This window comes from Poecilia formosa, unplaced genomic scaffold (genome assembly GCF_000485575.1).
Source record: "Poecilia formosa unplaced genomic scaffold, Poecilia_formosa-5.1.2 Scaffold48, whole genome shotgun sequence".
NCBI lineage: Eukaryota > Metazoa > Chordata > Actinopteri > Cyprinodontiformes > Poeciliidae > Poecilia > Poecilia formosa.
Window position 1 is genome coordinate 2,595,001 of NW_006799987.1, and position 19,064 is coordinate 2,614,064.

Genomic DNA, 19,064 nt, shown 5'->3' on the forward strand with positions numbered 1-19,064 from the left:
ACACACACACACACACACACACACACACACACACACACACACACACACACACACACACACACACACACACGCACGCACACACATGCACACACATGCACCAGACCGCACTGTTTCAGCAGAAACCTGACACGGTTATTGTGTCTCTCAGGCAGATCTTCTTGTGTTGCTTTCTGCTCCTGTGTCTCACTTCTTCATTTTGCTTCTGAGGTCGTGCATACACCAGGTGCAGGCTGCAGCCGCTGCACGGCTCTGCGCCTGAAACTACAGCCTGCAGCGCCTTGTAGAGCAGCTTAGTAGAACAAGCCACATCAGATAAGGAGAGTCAGGTCGTTTCTGTAAGAGGAAGATCCTGACATGGCAAGATGTGAAGCTGCGCTCTGTCAAATCTGAGTCAGTTCCCAAAAGGCGGCAGGTTGGGCCGTGATTCAACGGACCGATGTTTCATACGGCGAAAATCACTTCGTCTCTCCTTCAAAGCAGCCAGGTTTACTTACTTTAAAGCAATACTGGTTCACTTAGAACTTTATCGCAATAATTTGTGGTGCTATTGAGGTAAAAATGATGACAAACGATTTATTCCTGGTTTTTAGGCACAGCATTATGTTGCTACAAACAGTATTCTTGAAGAACATTCCTTTTTGAAATCAGCTTCTTCAGGACACAACTTACTTAAGGAAGTTATTTATATCACTAAATGAACTGCATTCATCATATTTTCCAATCTACTGATATTTATTCATGGATAAATATCAGTGGAACAAAGTGGAAAAAATAGTAAAAAAAAATAAAAATAGTAAAAATAACTTCATCATTATTTGTAATTTATCAAGACAAAAATATATTAAAGTTCTTAACATGATAAGAAGTTTGTCACAGTAAATGATAAACGATGCGATAAATGCTCAGCACAGTTCTTCTTCTGTTGCTGTTTAGTAGCATTGCTTCCTCCACACTGACCCCTACTGTTCAGAAAGCATCCTGCAGCGATGACATTGGCTGTAGACATCGATGTGGTCGTTCAGTTCAAATCAGTTCATTAGATTACTACTAATTTAGTAATCTACTAATAGTTAACTGAAATATAAGGCCTACAAAAAAAGCAATTTGATGATAAAACAACATATTCCGAGCAGCAATTAAGCCAAAACTGCACAAAAAACATACAGATTTTTCATTTAAGATAAAAACATGGGGTTTAGCCATAGCTCCTCAAGTAGCTTCACCTGTTATTGCATTTTAGGTAATAAAATGTTTATTTTCTTATTTTAAAAAAAAAGTATTTGTTTATTTTGCATCTTTTAATATATTTCTAATATCGTATAAAAAGGCTTAAGTGGATAAATGAAAAATCTGTAGAATGTGGTATTTTAAAAACAATTAATTGATCATCAGAATAATTCGTAGATTAACTGATTTCTAAAATAATCGTTAATTACAGCCTTAGTTCAATTCAGCTTACAGATAATGGCAATATTCCCAAGATTTAGGAACAACAACCCTGAAATACACAAATGGTACCATGCAGGTTCAACATAAACAGATTTTTATTGATGGATCAAATTTGTCTAATCCTGATACTGAAGATTGCACTAAATTGGTACCAAAATGGTTTTCAGCTTGGTAAATCAATAAATTATTCAACTTACATCAAGTTTAATTGTATAGTACATTAATTTTAAAGTGTTTTACGCCATGAAAGCATAAAACAGTAACCAACCATAAATCAAGCAAAAAATGTTACATTTTGTCCAATCATCAGGCAAATATGTTGATCAATCTTCCAGTAAATCAGAAGCAAATCTAAACAGGTGGGTTTTTAGCCTTGATTTCAACATTTTTCTGGAAGTTTAATAATCTTAATAACTTCAATAAACCAGTGGTATATTGTGTTGTTGCTCATTTTAACATAAAAATGGCTGAGAAAGTGCAACTGTCAACAATCCTGACATTTTAAAATCCTGTTTACACTAAATAATGGGCGGAGCTTTGTGTAAATGGGCGGAGCTTTGTATGAGCAGGCGTTTCCCAGAGGATTTCTCAAACATGCAAGAGAGAGTTAAAGCAACACTCCAGGTATGTTTCTGAAGAAAGGAATAACAGGAGGTGTAAAGCTCATGATATATAGCTCAAAAAAGTCAATTTCACATTTTATCTCTGCTTTAAATCAACATTAGACTCTAATCTTCACCTCTCAACAGGAACTCTGTGTTTTATTCTCCAGAGATAATTCCTAAAGATTTTCTGTCCTGAAGACGTAACAATGTGACAGAGAGAAAGAGAGAAAACACAAAGAGACAGGGCAGGTCACAACCTGGCTGGTGTTTTCATTGGCTGCATCGCTAATCTGGAAATCTAATCTGAACAAGTAAGGTAGCCAAGCATCTCCTTCTATTGAAGCAAAGCTAAAATTAGCTCAGTAGACTCCTGATCCTGTTTCAAAGATACTGACTGCTCATACATACTCCACACCTTGCATACCTGAGCTGTCTCGAGGAGATAACTACAATAAAACGTAAAAATAGACGACCTGCTGCTATAAAAGGTGCACTGCAAAACCTCAAAATCTAAAGTATTTTCGGTCTGGTTTCTAGTAGAAATATCCTAACCCATTTTAAACAAGATAAAACTAACTTACAGTAACTTCACAGCAAAAGTAAATAATTCCTTAATATTGACAAAAAAGCACTAGTTTCACTGGCCGATTATTACATTTATTTCACGTTCAATGGCCACTACACCGTTGCCTAGCAACCGCTGTCCAGTCCAGGCCGTCTCCTAGCAACCATATCCTAGTTCTCATCAGATTTTTTCACTAGTATTGAAGATATTTAACACATAGGAGCTTGTGCTAAGTAAATAAATCCTTAGTATTGATGAAAAAGTTCCATTGGCAGATTATTATACTGGTAACCAGATATTTCTCCCATTTTTCAAGTGAAATAATCTGCCTCTTTTCCCCCCCCCAACATTAGCTTGAATTAGTTTTGTCTTAATTCAAGCTAAGCTATTTCCAGTTGAAGACTAGATAAAAACACTTGGTAATATTTTGTGTTTTTGCAGTGTGATAGATATCCTTGGTGAATTAACGTAACATAAAACATAAATCTATAAAGTATAAGTTAATCTGGACTCGATTCATCCCCCAGTGTGGGATCAGATTACAGAAACTGCACATGAACTGTGACGCTGTACAACTAGTTTAGCAGGTTTGTACAGTGCAGAGAGACAGACACGTAGAGGAAGCTTTATGTGGTCAGAGCGTTTTCCAGCCAGAGAAATGTTGACTGGGTGCATACCATAAACTCCAGTTCCTCCAGTCAGTCAGCAGAAAACCCCACTTATCACCAGGTCTGGTATTTTTACTGGCAGGTACTCTGCTGAAAAACTAAAACAAGTTTTCATAACTTTATTTTTAAACAGTCAACATTTTGTATTTTATTTATTTTACTTTTTGGCAGCCAGCCTGCAGCCTTAATGGTTTCAACTTTATGAAAGTGGCTGGGTTTCCATAAGCTGTTGTAGCAGAGTTTGTTATTTTGTCATTCATGGCAGCGATTCACTTTACTTGAACCTAAAAGTGAGAAAATAAATGAGATTTAGTGGATCTTCGTGTCACTTTTGAAGCTGTCTTCTCCAGAACAGTGTGTGTACACAGAGATCAATGGTGTGGATTCACAGTGACCCGCTGCATCACGACCTGGTGCTTTACTTCACTGTAATGTCACCGTTTTTTTTTTTCTTTCATAATAAAGAATCGACTGACCATCTGGTAGTTAAACTTTAATGCTCTCAGTGTTTGAATCCCAGCCCATTGACATATAGGCACTAGCAAGGATAAGCAGGTATAGACCATGATCTCAGAATCCATTCACACCAGTTCAGTCTGCTTGAATCCAACTCCAGTCCATGTGTCTAGTCAAAGCCTGGTTTGTTTGTGGAGGAGTGAATGAGTAATTGACCAAAAAAAGCAAACTCTGATCCACCAAGTCGTATGAGAACGCCAAGACCACTCCAAAAGCAGGAAGTGGACTGCAGCCCACAGCATTCTGGGTACATGCAACCACAACAGATGAGCTAGTCTAACGCTAGCTGGAGAAATTAGTCGTGTTTTTACCAAAGACAAAAGAGAATCCTCCAACTGCTAAAATCTGACGCTACTCCATTTTTGTTTAGATTTCATGAGGAATAAAGTTGCTCTCAGTGTCTTCAGAGGTTTCTGTGTCATTCCCTTCAGTGGTTCTTCATGCAGCGCCCCCACAGGCCAGGAGGGGAACAGGTAGCTCAAAGGGTTTGGCTGGTTTGACTCGGCATCAGTGTGAAAGAGATTCTACTTGAACCCAGGTAGAACTGAGTCTACCGGACCATCAGGTGTGAAAACAAACGAAGAGAACCCAAGTGGTCAGGTTAATCCCACTGTGATGTAATTTCCAATCACCCCACAGTGAGTGAACCATCTCCACGGCAAACTGAGATTAAGACGTCATTATTGCGTCATTGCTGCAGCGGGGCGTGTGTAGGCGGGGGTCAGACGATGTGACAGCTGTGACGCCAACGGTGGAATCTGACTAGTTGGCTGCCTGGTTCAGGTTCAGATCAAACCGTAGGAAAGCAGTGGGGGAGTGATAACTTTCTTTGACATCACTCCTTCTGTCACTATAGAAAGAAACGAGCGCAAAGATGGATAACCTCTTAAAACGACATTACAAACTGAATCTGACAGCACTGAGTTGAAACGCATCCAGCTGAATCTGACTTTAAACGACGAGACGCATCTGACATAAAACCTGAACTGAAAACATCAAAATGGAGGCAGAAGGATCCGTCTAACGGTGATGAGCACCAAGCTGCTCTAACAACACTTCTTACATTTCTGATGCTTTTATAAACTTCAATACCAAGTTAATCACATGCACAATATTTCTACATGTTCATTTGTATGCAACATATGAGAAAGAAAAAAGTAAGAAGTGAGTATTTGGTAGGGCCAGTATTTGGTAACGTGGTCATTTCAATTAATTCATGACATTTAAATTAGTTAAACATTTTAGTGCGTTTTTTGCGTGTTATTTTTAAAAACAAAGGTTCCAGGGGGAACTTTCGTATGTGTCCGTTTCCGGTACGCCCATAAATCTGACGCTAACGGTGATGAGCAACAAAGCCTCTGCTTTTGCTTCAAAACGATCTGATTGGACCCTGGAAAAGACTGTTGTGTTCAAGTTGTGCTAACGGGAGTTAGCCTATCAGCAGAGCTATTCAAGCCTAAAATAACATCTCAATGCTAAACATGTTGCTAATGCTAACGCCCACAGCCCACTTTTCTAAAGAAGCTCCATGAATGGTCAGTTTCTGACACTAAAGCTGAACTTTTCTCCAGTAACCTGAAGATTAAAAACAATAAAATCTTTATTATTGAGCTCATAAGTCTATTTATTCAATAATTTAGCAACAAAAAGGTTTTTTATTGAAAATATTGCTTATTTTGTAAATACTGTTTCTGATTAAATTGTATATTATTAATTACAGATCCTGAAATTAATCTGATTAAAATATTTAACTGAGTTCTACCATTAGTAATATCATAATTATACATTTCTGGAACTGTTTACGTCCAGATTTATTGTTTGGCGTCTCCTGATGCAGCATCATGTCGGATAAAATGCGACATGACCGTTCTGACTGCAGACGCTTTAAAAAACTATTGGTTATGCTTTATATTTAGTTTTCTATATGGAGGTGGCACAAATCAGATATTTTTTGATGTAAAGATCAGAACTATTTGTAATTAATTGCGATTAATTAATTAGAAACCCTGAAACTAACTTGATTTAAAGTTATAGTCAAGTCCCACTGCTAGTATTGAGTAATACGCAGGACATGAATGTATTAGCCAAAGTTTCAAACTGAATTGTAATTTACCTCTTATTAAAGTTATACTGAAGATAGTTCATGTATTGTCATACAAGATAAATTTGTCATCATTTGCAGCCATAGCTGGTTAACATGCACATGAATAAGCAAACACTCATGTAGTTTCTCACCAGTTCGGATGATGCAGAAGTGTTGCATTTCCAGTGTGAGCTAAGCTACACAGTGTGAAACGGTAGAAAACACGTGCAGTCCCAGTGTGCTCTGTCGCATGGATGAGTTTTTCTTTTTTCCTTTGTGTCAAAGTGAAGGATGGCCAAAAAGGCAAATCTCACTTTACAGAACAGAACAAGGTCACCTAATCTGTTTGAGAGGAAGTCAGTTCGCTCTACAGAGAAGCAGCTTTGCATCTGCTTTGTTAAAGTCAGTTTATTTGCAGAACATGGAGAAAAACCGCCTGACATTTAACTAACAGATGAGACTAAAACCCTGGAGGCCACACTCACTCAACAGAACTTACAGGTATTTATAATCAAACGTATTGAAAGCTAAAAAGAAAACTAATATAACACAGCTTGAACCTTTTCTCCTGTCATATTTAGAAACAGGCTGTAGTCGCCTTTCTTTACAGGCATATCTTTGGGCAACACAAAGATAGATTAAAACAATCAGCTGTTCCACACAAATGATCAGGGATTACCAAACTGTTCGGCCTGTAACCTAAAAATACATGATTATTCCTTATTCACTTATTTAAAGGATATATTACTTAATGAGACATTTAGGCATAGTTCACACTAGTCGGATATTTGAGGAAAACATTTTTATGTGTCTCTTCATCCACACTAAAACTAATATCAACAAAACTCCGACCAAAGTGCAGATTTCAGAAAACTTTGTATTTTGTTTGCGTGTTTACGTGGGGAAACGGAGATTTACGGCCCTGCGCCATGTTGCATTCCTAACCGAAAGTCATGGTTGCTTTGAGGCAACAAAGATAGAAAAAAATGTGATTTTTAAATTACTTTCCAGCTTTGAAAAAAACAGAATGGAAAATTCTGACATATTAATGTTGGTAAAGTTTAGATTTGTTGGTTTTCTGGGACCAAAATATAGCACTGAATTATCAGAAACAAACTTTAGACATATTTGCAGATCACAGCAGCAGCTAACGTCTGCATCAGTAGCTGGTTTTGCCTGCAGCTCTCAGGATATTGACCTACTGCATGACTTCATTAACACAGATGGTACATTTGGACACAAACACTCTGAAAGCAGATTTAGACCTAAAAACAGCAGCAGACTGAAGTGTAAATGCATCTGACAGGAGGATGAAGCATCACCTTTACTGAAGGGTTTCCTTCATCACACTGAAGTGAGAGGAGGAAGTTTCAGAAAAACTGACTTCAAGATTAGCTCCAAATTCCTGTTTCTACTGTCCAAACTGCAAAAACACAAAATATTACCAAGTATCTTACCTAGGTTCTTAAAACACTTGAATTAAGACTAATCTAACTTAAAAGTTACTTTTCAGCTGTTGGAATTAGGAATTATTGACTTAAAACAAGCAACATATTGCTGAAAAGTTACTCATAAGATAGTTGTTTTATTTCCAGTTTCTTACGATGTATTACTGAAAACTAGACCAAAAGTCTTGGTAACATTTGTGGTTTTGCAGTGCAAATCAGTCTTCAGGAGAAACCCCTGAAGATTAGAACCAAATCTGAGGAACAAAATCCAACCAGCTGTTTCAATCCCACCAATGTTTGACCAGAAGAGAATAAAAACATCAACATGTGTGGAACAGACGGTTGAAAACAGGAAAACAGTTTTCAGGCGATTGTGATGCAGATGTGCTGCTGTGATACCAGAGAATGTGTTAAAGGGAACTAATTATGCAAAATTCATATTTTGCACATTTTTGTACTTCCATTTGTGTCTCAACTGCTTCTAAAAACAGCCCAAAGTTGATAGTTCCCATAAGTCTGAACCGTAAGAGATCTGTGCCATCTTAGTAGGCAAAGTATGGCAGAGCCATGGCTTCCAGAGCAACAACAAGAAAATATGTGAACAATCTTAACCAATGCGCAAAACACAGATACATGAACAAAATGGCTGCTGTCGGGATGAGACGAAGAAGGAAAATAAGTCAGACGATGTGGACTCGCTGCCTCCGATCTCACACTGTGACACAGTTAGACACCAGTGAACAGGAAGAGCCTCACCTGAAATCTAAACATGCATACAATCAGCGTTTAAATGGATTTGGAAAGGACCAACTTGTTATTCATGCTTTTTGAGTGAGTAACAAGTGTCCATCTTAGCTAGAAGCTAAGAGCTAAATTAGCGAAGATAATTTTGGTAGTTCAGCAGCAATACAGTAAATATCACTGATATTTATCAGAGGTGAGTGGAGAACTCAGAAACTGTTATCAAGTAATAGTCATAAGGCACTTCTGTTGTTTGTAAGTTAGATGGGAACGAGGTGGTTAGTCCACTGTTGTCATAGCAACTGCCTACCAAAATGGCTGTCGGTCACGAAGTTCACGGAAATGCGACGTCACACGAGAACTATTTTTATAAGTTCATGTATTTTGGTGTCTGGAAAATGAGCCTCTTTCCAGGCACCAAAATACTGGACCTGCAGCAGAAACCAGGGAATGAAACAATGGAAATAAAAGATGACAAAAGTTAATTATGCAAACTTAACAACAAATATCTGCATTTACTTCACTTCTCAGCTTCTCTGCAACAGGATTTTGGGAGCCAACAAAGTAGGGTTGAAACAATTAATCCGATTAATCGTGATTAAATGATTATTGAAATAATCGCCAACTAAATAAGCAACCAATTAATCGTTGACTGGAGAACACAGACTCAGAAATGGGCCATCAGCTGAAGGAACAACACACTCAGAGCAGAAATTAAGCCAAAACTTTACAAAAAAAATATTTTGCATTTAAAATAAGAAAAAAAACAACAACCGCTGTCTCTTCGGGTGACAGAGTTTTAGCTTTAAATTTTATTTTAAAAAATCTCCTATCAGAAGCTTTTTCTATGTGATTATGAATCAGAAACATAACCACCAGATCAGCCCTGCAGTCAGTCCAGCAGAAAGTTCAACTTTTCACATTTGTTAGAAGAATTTCTTAGCTGCAGACAGCAAAGAAATGCTGTTGTTGCACTTTAGCCAATAAAATGTTTATTTTCTTTAATTGTTGATTTATTTGCATTTTTCAACTGCTGCAAATAAATCGTCAGAATATTAATTACTAAAATAATAGTTAGTTGCAGCCCGACAACAAGATAAGAATGTTTTTACCGACTGAGACCGCTTAAAGAAATGTTTCTACTCATTCAAACATTCTCATGTTAACTCCGTGGTTAAAAATAAAATCATAAATAAAGACGCGGAACGTGTTGAGCTTTTTCAGAGGAACGCTTACAAACATGGCCGCCTCTTCAAGCTGCTTGTGCCACTTCCAAGCTGGCCACGCTCTGCAGAGCGCCTAACGAAGCCGCCGAGGTGATTTGGTTGTTCACGCTTCGCTCTAACGCTCCGACCTGGAAGTTTAAAAACCTCCAGGATGAAGGAGCAACTTCTGCCCAGTCCGCAGCCTGGACCGCTACGTTCATCACCCCAAGAAGGCAAGAAGACGACGACATCAAAACCAACCGCACTGCAAAAACACAACAGCTTAACAAGTATTTCCAGTACAAATATCTTGAAATAAGACAAAACTAACTTACAAGTAACTTTTTAGCAAGAAATAGAAGCTTGCTTTAATTCAGTAACTCCTTGATATTGATTTTTAAAAGGTACTAGATTCAATGGCAGATTATTTCTCTTATAATGAGAATGTTTTTACTTCTGATAGTTTTGTCTTAATTCAAATGTACTAGAATATTTGCACTAGAAACTAAACAAAAGTTACTTGGTAAGATGTGTTTTTACAGTGTAAGGTCCAGACTGTCCCAACATGACCAGCAGATGTTCCAGGACAAATCCAGCTTATAATCTATTCCCTAATTTACTGGACCAACATCTCCACAGACTTGAGCATCAGCTGAACATCTGCAGGACAGAAACCAGCATCATGTTCATTTGGTAGATTTAGTCGCTTAGTTTTGATACAAACCGTTCAGCAGTAGGAGGGATTTCTGGTAAGTGCCAGATTAAACCAACAAGCCACAGAGTGACAGATGGCAGGATAAATTTAAGAGAGGACAGAAATACGCAGCTGCAGTTAAAGATCCAACTTTAATAATAGGAAGTGCTTGAGAGAAACTTTAACAAAACTGAATCATTTAAAATCTCATCTGAGAAGAAAAGGCTTTAAGCAAAAGTTTAAACCTTTATTTTATGAAACTGAATGTTTCAAAAGTGATTCGAAGAGAAAAAATGTATCCATTCTTATTACAATACACAATGAAGAACCGCAGCTTTGAGTGGATTGTGTTTTTTATATATATTTCTTCATAAATACTTTCACTTCACATCAAACCACTTCCTCTGGCAGCTGCACTGAACTTATGATAGTGATGAACCAGTTCAGCTTCATGAGCAGCTCACAGAGGAGCTCAATATTAAAAATAAGAACTAAAACCCAGCAGGCTGCTGTTCTGGATGAACGGAGAAACGCTTCAGTGGAGGCGACCCAAACCAGCGCCGAATGGCCAAACTTCACCCACACCGCAAAAACTGAATCTGAACCAGCACTTCTGGTGCAAATGTCTTCACACACGAACTAAAACAAATCTGACTCACATTTAACTTTTCAACATGTTATAGGAGTTTAAGTCAATAATTCCTTAAAATTGTTGAAAAGGTTCTAGTTCCACTGGCAGATTGTCTTCTCTCATGGGAAAAATATTATTGGAACAAGAACTTTTTTATCAATATTACAGAATTTTGATCCTATATCTGCTAAAAAGTTAGTTTTGTCTTATGTCAAGTGTACTCAGATATTTAAACTAGAAACTAGAGAAAAATACTTGCTTAAATTCTGTGTTTGCAGTGTTAAACTGAATATTTATGATTTAAAACTTGGTGAAAATGTCTCACGAAGCGTTTAGGTGGAGTTTTTTCTGATTTTTGGCAGCCATGTTGTCAAGCAGCAGCCCAGGACTCTGACCTTGTAGACTTCTCCATAGGTTCCCCCTCCGACTCGCAGCAGAATCTCGAAGTCGTCCTGAGGGTTCTTGGTGGAGATATCCAGAGCGGCCCTCTGATGGAAATCCATTCTGATGTGCTGAGACATTAATAATCCCCCTTAAGGCATGTCAGAGCTGCCTCTCACACACTCGCCGTCATCCACATCAGAGGAGGTAAGCTGCTGAGTCTGACTCGTTTTGGGCTCAACCGCTGCCGCGCGCACACACACCTTCCTGTTTGTTTCTCAGCCTGCAGCAGCAGCAGCAGATCCTCTGTGACTCCCTCCCTCCGCCTATCACACCTTCCTCTGTTCTCTAAAGCATTTCTGCTGCTCATTTGCATAATCCCATGTTGCTTCCTGTTCAGCGTGTGTGATACATACTGGCTGTCAGAGCAAAACGTTAGCAGAGCTCACTCTGGATTAGCTTGCAGCTAAATCATCAGAGTTTAGAGAAACACATGAGAACACGCCATGAACACGTCTGGGTTTTTGCACGTGTGGCGTGAAAATGATTAACTGCAGTTTGGGGTTTTTTCAGTGCAAGTTTCAGTCTGAGCTTTACACCCACTGAACTGTGTGTGTGTGTGTGTGTGTGTGTGTGTGTGTGTGTGTGTGTGTGTGTTTGTAATACCTTGTGGGGACCAGTCGCTCCTCGTGGGGACCAGTTAGTCAGAGTTAGGGCTAAGGTATGAATTGAGTTTTGGTTAGGGTTAGGGTTAGGGCTAGGTATGTGATGGTTAGGGTTAGGAAAAGGGTAAAGGTAAGGTTTAGGCTGTAGAAATGAATGGAAGTCAATGGAAAGTCCCCACAAAGATAGCAACACAAACATGTGTGTGTGCGTGTGTGTGTGTGAGCTGCAGCGCTGCAGAAAGAGTCACTCATGCTTGGAGCTCCCTTTTCTGCTTCCTGTTCATATCCTGTTCAAACGAGGGGCACCCATTACATGCTGTTAACAAGTAAAAATTACTTTAACGTCATCTTGATCAAAAATTTGTTTCATTGTGTGAATATTTTTTATTGTACAGTTTAAAAAATATTTTGTTACATTTTTAATACAACTTGAGTTTGTCTCTAAAAAAATAAAGTTAATTTGAATAAAACTGTCTCGACTGGAAGGACTGAGTTTGATGCACTGTAAAAACACAAAATCTTGCCAAGTATTTTTGGTCTAGTTTGTAGTGCAAATATATCAGAACATTTCAAATAACCCAAAACAAACTTACAAGTAACTTTTTAGGAAACTTGATTTAAGTCAATAATATCTTAATATTGATAGAATAGTTCTAGGTCCACTGGCAGATCATTTCACTTAAGACATTTTTCCCATATTATAATGTCAATTTATTTCTGTAGCACATAAAAACAACAGATATTGACCAAACTGCTGCACAATTAAATGTAATAAAGCACATTATCCAACCCTACATCATTGAAAAGTTGATGTGAAACCAACAGGGATGCAGCAAGGGCTTTCAGGATGGTAAGTCAACAACAAAACACTTGTCTCTTCCAGCAGCCATTGTACAGCGCTTACAGCGAGAAAACCAGCTGACCAAATGTGCTGGAGCTCAGCCTAGGTTGCTCGGTAACGGGCTGGGCTTCTCTGGGGTTGCTAGGCAACGGGCTGGGCTTCTCTGGAGTTGCTCGGTAACGAGTGGGGCTTCACTAGGGTTGCTAGGTAACGGGCTAGGCTTCACTGGGGTTGCTAGGTAACGGGCTGGGCTTCTCTGGAGTTGCTCGGTAACGAGTGGGGCTTCACTAGGGTTTCTAGGTAACGGGCTGGGCTTCACTGGGGTTGCTAGGTAATGGGCTGGGCTTCACTGGGGTTGCTAGGTAATGGGCTGGGCTTCACTGGGGTTGCTAGGTAATGGGCTGGGCTTCTCTGGGGTTGCTAGGTAACAGGCAGTGCCTGCTGATTTGCGACTTTACATTCCAAAGGTTTTTGAAACGCCTCATATTCCACACACTACACAGCAAATTCAAAAGTGTTAAATGTTTTGGTGTTAGTAGACTTTGTGCAAAAGCAGAGTTAATTTTACTCTAATAATGTCACTTTCTGTTTATGTAAGTCTGGGGTGTATATTATTAGTAGTTAAACTCCAGTGTTAAAACAAAGTGTTTCCGTATCAAATCTAGAGGTGTTAAAATAGAATCAATAACTCTTGACCTCTGAACTCTGAACTCCACCAGCGGCTCTAACACTGAAGGAGTTCATTCACTGCCTCCGCCCCAGAATCACAGATTCCCACCGAAGCGAAGCGACAGAAGCCAAGTCATTTCATATTTACTCTCCACATATCTGAGTTGTTTACTGCGCTTGGTTAGTTATTTTTTTTCTGAGATGGTTTATAACTATTATTTTGAGTTGAGCTCAACCTGTATGACAGACGGCTCGGTGTTAGCATATTTAGCTTAGCATGCCGAATGTTAGCGGAGTATAAATGTTGGAAAAATATCGAGCCGGTGAAGATTTAATCAAATTATTGGCTAACTTGAACAGATCCGTAATAATCTGGAGTATGTTTTTCATTATATTGAACGTTTACATGCATATTGGTCAGATTTATCAACCTTTCTGATCAATTTTTTTTCCTTTGAAAAAATGTAAAAGGCTTTTTCACGTTGAGAGCATTATTCCCGCTGTTGCGTCTTCTTATCTACGTTTTGCAGCATGTTTTAATCCTTTTATTGCCTTTTTGTATATATTAGAACCAGTCTGGTTGAGGTTGAATCTCCAGCCTAACCTCTCCCTCCTGATCCCTCCATGGATTCTTCGAAGATTCAAGCTCCAGAAATGATTATGTAAGTGTTAATATTTCTGAAACTCCACATTTCTGTAATGGAGGCTTGTTGTTAGAGTTGTAGTAAAAATGTATTCCTTCGCTCCATTCCTCGTTGTTCTGTTTTTTGTTTGTTATGATCCAGAGTCCGACACTGGCTGTCCTACTCAGACTGAAGACGGTCCAATGCAGTAGAGGAGCATGTTGGTGTCTCCGGCCAAACGTCACGAACAGCCCAACAACCTGAAGACAACCTGTTAGTGATGGACATCTCTCTGGGGGAGTGCAGAGAGGATCTGTCTCTTATCAACAGAAACAGAAACTGGATAAGAAATGATGGATCTGAATATCAGGTTGGTCTGTTATGTACTGTACATATCTGGCAATCTACCTGTTAAAAGAAAATTTACTCTATCAAATACACTACATGCATTGATACAGGCTTTACTTTCTCCACCTTGTACTTTGAACAATTTCATGCATATTGTATTGAAGAAAAATGTATTAAGCATACTGCATTTTGTATTGCCCAGCTGATATGTTAGACCTTTTAAAAAGCAATATGTGAAGGAAAGTGACATGTGAAACATGCACATTATTCCATGTTGTAATATGTTTTGTAATTATGGTGCACATTTTGAAATAAATGGATTTGAGAAAATCATTGCCTCTTTATTAAATGTTTATTTTCCAAGGAATTTTTAAAAGTTCAACACAATAAAGTACCTATTTAATATTAATTACAAATAACTCTTAAGAAGTTAAAGAAGTACTCTGTGAGAGTTAATATTAAGATCTAACACTGAATTAGTGTTAGTAAGTGTTAAATGATTAACTCCAGCAGATTTGATATTTGACACTTTATTAGAGTTAAGGTACCAACTCTCCAAAAAGAGTTAAATTAACACTTTCTGGTGTGGACCCATATAGACACTTTAAAAGTGTTGAAATCAAATCTGACAGTGTTAATCTGAGCCTCCTGGATTTGCTGTATAAAAATATTAACTTATTGCCAAAAATATTGCTGGTGGTTTTTTTTTTTGGTTTTTTTTTTTTAGTGCTTGGGGTGTAATTAGATGCAGTAGAGACTCAAATGGAAGTACAAATATGAGCAAAATGTGAATTTTGCATAATGTGTCCCCTTTATGAGTTCGTGCCTTGGAAACATACAGAAGGGAGGAAGGTTTACACACACTGTGACACTGATAACTTACGCTCATGTTTCTCTGTTCTCTCTTGCTTCAGTTCAATAATCATCATGCTTGTCATGACTGACAATAAGTCTCAGCTAATGCTAACTCTGCACGCCGGCTAGCGGTGGCATCCCGAAGCATGAAACGCCGGTTTAGGCCTGGACAATAAATCAATTGCAATATATATTGTGATAGACACATGATCAATACCAGTAGATAACGTCAGGAAGAATATTCAATAATTTCACTGAACTCCGCACAGCATTCTGGGAGATGTAGGCAGAGGAAAGACTTTAGCTGCTCAACCTCTCATGACTAGCTATGCTAGGATGGTGGAATCAACCAACTCACTCTCTCCTTGGTTACCTAGCAACTCACTCACTCTTTGGTTGCCTAGCAACTCACTCACTCTTTGGTTGCCTAGCAACGACCTGTTGAGTAAGTTGCACAGCAGCAGTTTCAGGTTTCACCAGTGTCGGTACGGAGAGAAAACTGAATGAAGCAGCAAAGGTCACGCCGCCAATTTGGCAGAACTTCAGATACTTTTAACAAAAAAACAACAAATAATTAACAATATTGACATGAAATGCTGATGTGATAATTTTTTTAGCTTTACTCAGATTACTGCTCGTATTCCAGACAAAAATAGCGACGGCTCATATTTAAAAAGGTTTTATGTTGATTAGTTTTTATGTTGAGGTTTCGCTGTGCTCTGATAAATGCTGCGAACGTTTTGACCTTCAGCACATTTATTTCCATTTCTGACGGTCATTTCTCAGCTTTATGGCTGCATCAGATGCAGATCTGTTTTTGGCAGACCGTGACAACGTTCACAAAGCAGCTAAATAAAAATGAACCCTCCTGCTTACATGACATATGAAGCAGCAAAACCTTGTGATTAACCTTTAGACTGGTGACACTGAGATGTTAAAACGACTGAGTCGGAATTAAATCAGTGGGCCCATTAAAGGTTAAGAAATCAAGCAAATTACAGGGGCGACATCTGTGTGGTTCTCTGTAGTGAACAATATCATCATCATCATTTGACATTTATCATCGCAGGGCAAACAGCCTGCAGGCGCAGTTATGCTTCTCCACCCACATGTGACAGACACATAAAACAGGCCAGTGAACCACAAATAACTGCCTCAACCGCAACCGAGACAGGAACGGGCGACTGAAGAGGTTTCTAAAGGAAATAAACGTTGTGAATAACAAAAGGATGAGGAGCAGGTTGGAGACCTGAGTTCATCTGGAAACCTGCCGCTGGCCGCTCTGCAGGGAGCTGCTGGAGCGAGCAGCCAGTCAACATCTGGGCCAAAACGGATTTTATCTGTTTTTATCATTTTTGTTTTCAGAACATTTAGCGATATGAATCTGACTAGGTCAGGTCAGGCCTGCTGGAAACAGCACAAGTCTAAAAACTGCTGATCACTACAAAATGCTAATTGGCTTCAGCCTCCGAGCTGCACGTGTAACCAATTAAACGTCCAATTAAACATCCGATTAAACGTCTGTCACTACAATAGTGGTGATTTCATTTCTAAAGAGAGAAAGTTGTCCAAACCTGAGGGGGGAAGGGATTTTTTCAATATACAGTTTTTGATTAAAATGCAAATTATTAATTATATACCCTGAAATTAGCCTGACTAAAATTTTTAATCGAGTCCCACGTCTCATTAAAACATGACATAAAGGTAAAAGAAGTTGACTTCATAATATTTCACCTCTAATTGTAGTTAATTTATGAAAGGAGATGATTTTTGCAGATTGTTTTTCTTAAATAAATAATTTCCAAACTGCCTTTTTATCTATTCCTGTTGTTGTTGCTTTATTTTAATGCTACTACGTTTTAGTTTAAGGATCTGTGTTGTTAATGGGTACTCTGTCTTTTTTCTTCCAATGGCTTCTTCAGTTCTGAACAACAGTTGGACGTATTGTACTAATTAAAAGCTTAAAGTTGTTGTCTGAAACATTGTCGCCTAACGCTGCAAACAAGCGAGCTGTTCTGGTTTTCAGGTGGGCTTGACTGTAAACCTGCCTTGAAGTAACAGGCTGAGCAGTAGGTGTTAGAAAGACGAAACCAGAGACCCACTCCTCAGTTTTATTCTCACTTCAGTCTATGGAAAACCTACACAATGACCTGTACCTACAGTTTCACTGTAAAAGGACATTTCTGCATAAAAAGAAACAAAATAAAACCAAATCAGTAGGAGAACAATTAAGTTTTGACAGTTTAATAACTGGGATAAGAAATGTGTGTGGGCCTACCACCTCCAAACACCCGCAGGGAAGCAGAGGTCATAAATCACTTGATGGATTATCCAGCTTTGAGCGAATGCTAACTGCTGCTTGTTCCTGGTCTTTCTTTCAGTTTCACAGGAATGTCTAACAGAAGCTATAAACAACAAAGAGTCTTAAATCTACTATAACTGGTCAAAGAAGATTCAGAAACTCTGCTTAGTCTGCTGGTTTTCATCAGATAAACCCAAATGGAAACTTTATTTCAGCCTGTGGTTTGTTGCATTTATTATTCAGCAACTAGAATGTATAATTAAATATGAGCGTTTAGCTGTAATCAGTAAGCAGTGAACAAGCTAAGTATGTCTTGTTATGATGATGAGTATTTATTAAAAGCAGCAGGCCTCTCTGGTAGATAACGGCGTCCGAGTTATCTGAGTAAAAATCTGCCTGTCTTGAGCGTTTTGACTCAAACCGAACTTGGCCTCCAGTCACATGGCTGAAGGTGGAAAATAAAAGGTGACTGGAGTTATTTTAAAGGGTGGAAACACCAAGATAAAGGTTGTGTTTTGAAGGGTGTTAGGTCAGCTATTTAAATCCATGTTTGTATCTGGGCCTTAACCCTTCACACACCGAGCTGGGTTTCTCAAAATTCACACCTCTGACCCACTGTTTGACACACACGATAAAATAGTCCTGCTTTGGCATTTCAGGCATACACTGAAAAAAGAACACAGATGATCCAACTTTTAAAAAGTTAATTTGTTACAAGTATTAAATATATTAAGTTTATTAAGTTGTCACGTTAAACAAACATAAATAAATTAAGTTTGACAAACTACATGAAACAAATAAGCTCCATTCCCCTTTTAGCAGAGTATAGAGAAGCTGGTTACCTACAAGGAAACGTGAAGATCTCTGGATTTAGTCCTAAATCCAGACTGCATTCAGCATCAAAGTAAACCAATTGTGAATGATTATCAACCATTTCAATAATTTGTGTGTAGGACTGGGCAATATGGCTGAAAAACATATCACAGTATAAACATTTCATACCTCTGGATATTGATTAGTTTTTGTTTTAATCATCCAAAATACTGCTGAACTGGTGATGTGACCTTTCCTCTTTGAACTACATTTCCTTTTGAGCTGCTGTTCTCATTTTTCACTCCACCCCAATATTGTTTTATTTTTAAGCAGGATACACACTGTACGTTTTTTTTCTTGCGCTCTCTGTTAGCTACTATACACAGACTAGTTGTCATAGCAACTGTGACCGTGACAGTGATAAATGTATTTTTCATTTTGTCTGTAAAGCTAGCTAACCATCACCAACAGCAGACCACACTGTGTTCCATCTACTGTACGAGTCTCCGCTCCACCTGCATAAACACACCTACCGCGCACTTCGGTCCGAACCAGGCAGCAGCTCCGGGAGGAGAAAGGTTGTCCTGTTCCAGGCATCACGCCAGGCATTTTAAAGATGCTTATCGCCCCCTAAAGAACGACAAAAACCCGGACATTATCATCTGTCAATGAAATCCCCTCCAGATGCCTCAGACCGAACTTGGACGTCATGCTACTAGGACTTAGCATTTGTCAACAACTCAGGGAGAAGCAGAAGTGTGTGCGTGTGTGTGTGTGTGTGTGTGTGTGTGTTTGTTCTTCTTCTTCCTCTTCTTTTCTATTATGGCAGATTGCTAGCAACTTTCAGGTGCATACCGCCCCCTACTGTACATCAATGTGTAGCAACAATATGTCAATTAAATTGTATTTTGTATGTATTTATGATTCATGTTCGTCGGGATTTGTGAGTGTTTTAAATTACA

At 38.6% G+C, this 19,064-nt stretch overlaps 1 protein-coding gene and 1 long non-coding RNA gene across 4 annotated transcripts in view; one reads left to right on the plus strand and one right to left on the minus strand.

Annotated features, from left to right (window-relative positions):
- map4k1 (mitogen-activated protein kinase kinase kinase kinase 1) overlaps positions 1-18,842 on the minus strand; it is a 52,871-nt gene extending 34,029 nt beyond the window's left edge. Inside the window, exon 1 of one of the 3 annotated variants that reach the window (XM_007552469.2) lies at positions 18,636-18,842. Coding sequence is in view for 1 of the 3 variants with exons in the window: in XM_007552468.2 (XP_007552530.1) it covers positions 11,001-11,126 (126 nt within the window). In the remaining 2 variants the exon portion in view is untranslated. Of the gene's footprint in view, positions 1-6,038; positions 6,295-11,000; positions 11,290-18,635 lie in introns of those variants that run through there. The other 2 variants (XM_007552468.2, XM_016671629.1) reach the window with 2 other exon arrangements.
- Positions 11,110-14,370, plus strand: LOC107836283 (uncharacterized). Its single transcript, XR_001662156.1, has 3 exons — positions 11,110-11,193; positions 13,731-13,823; positions 13,947-14,370. It is a non-coding gene; the product is annotated as an uncharacterized LOC107836283 (long non-coding RNA).
- Positions 18,843-19,064: the final 222 nt, after the last annotated feature.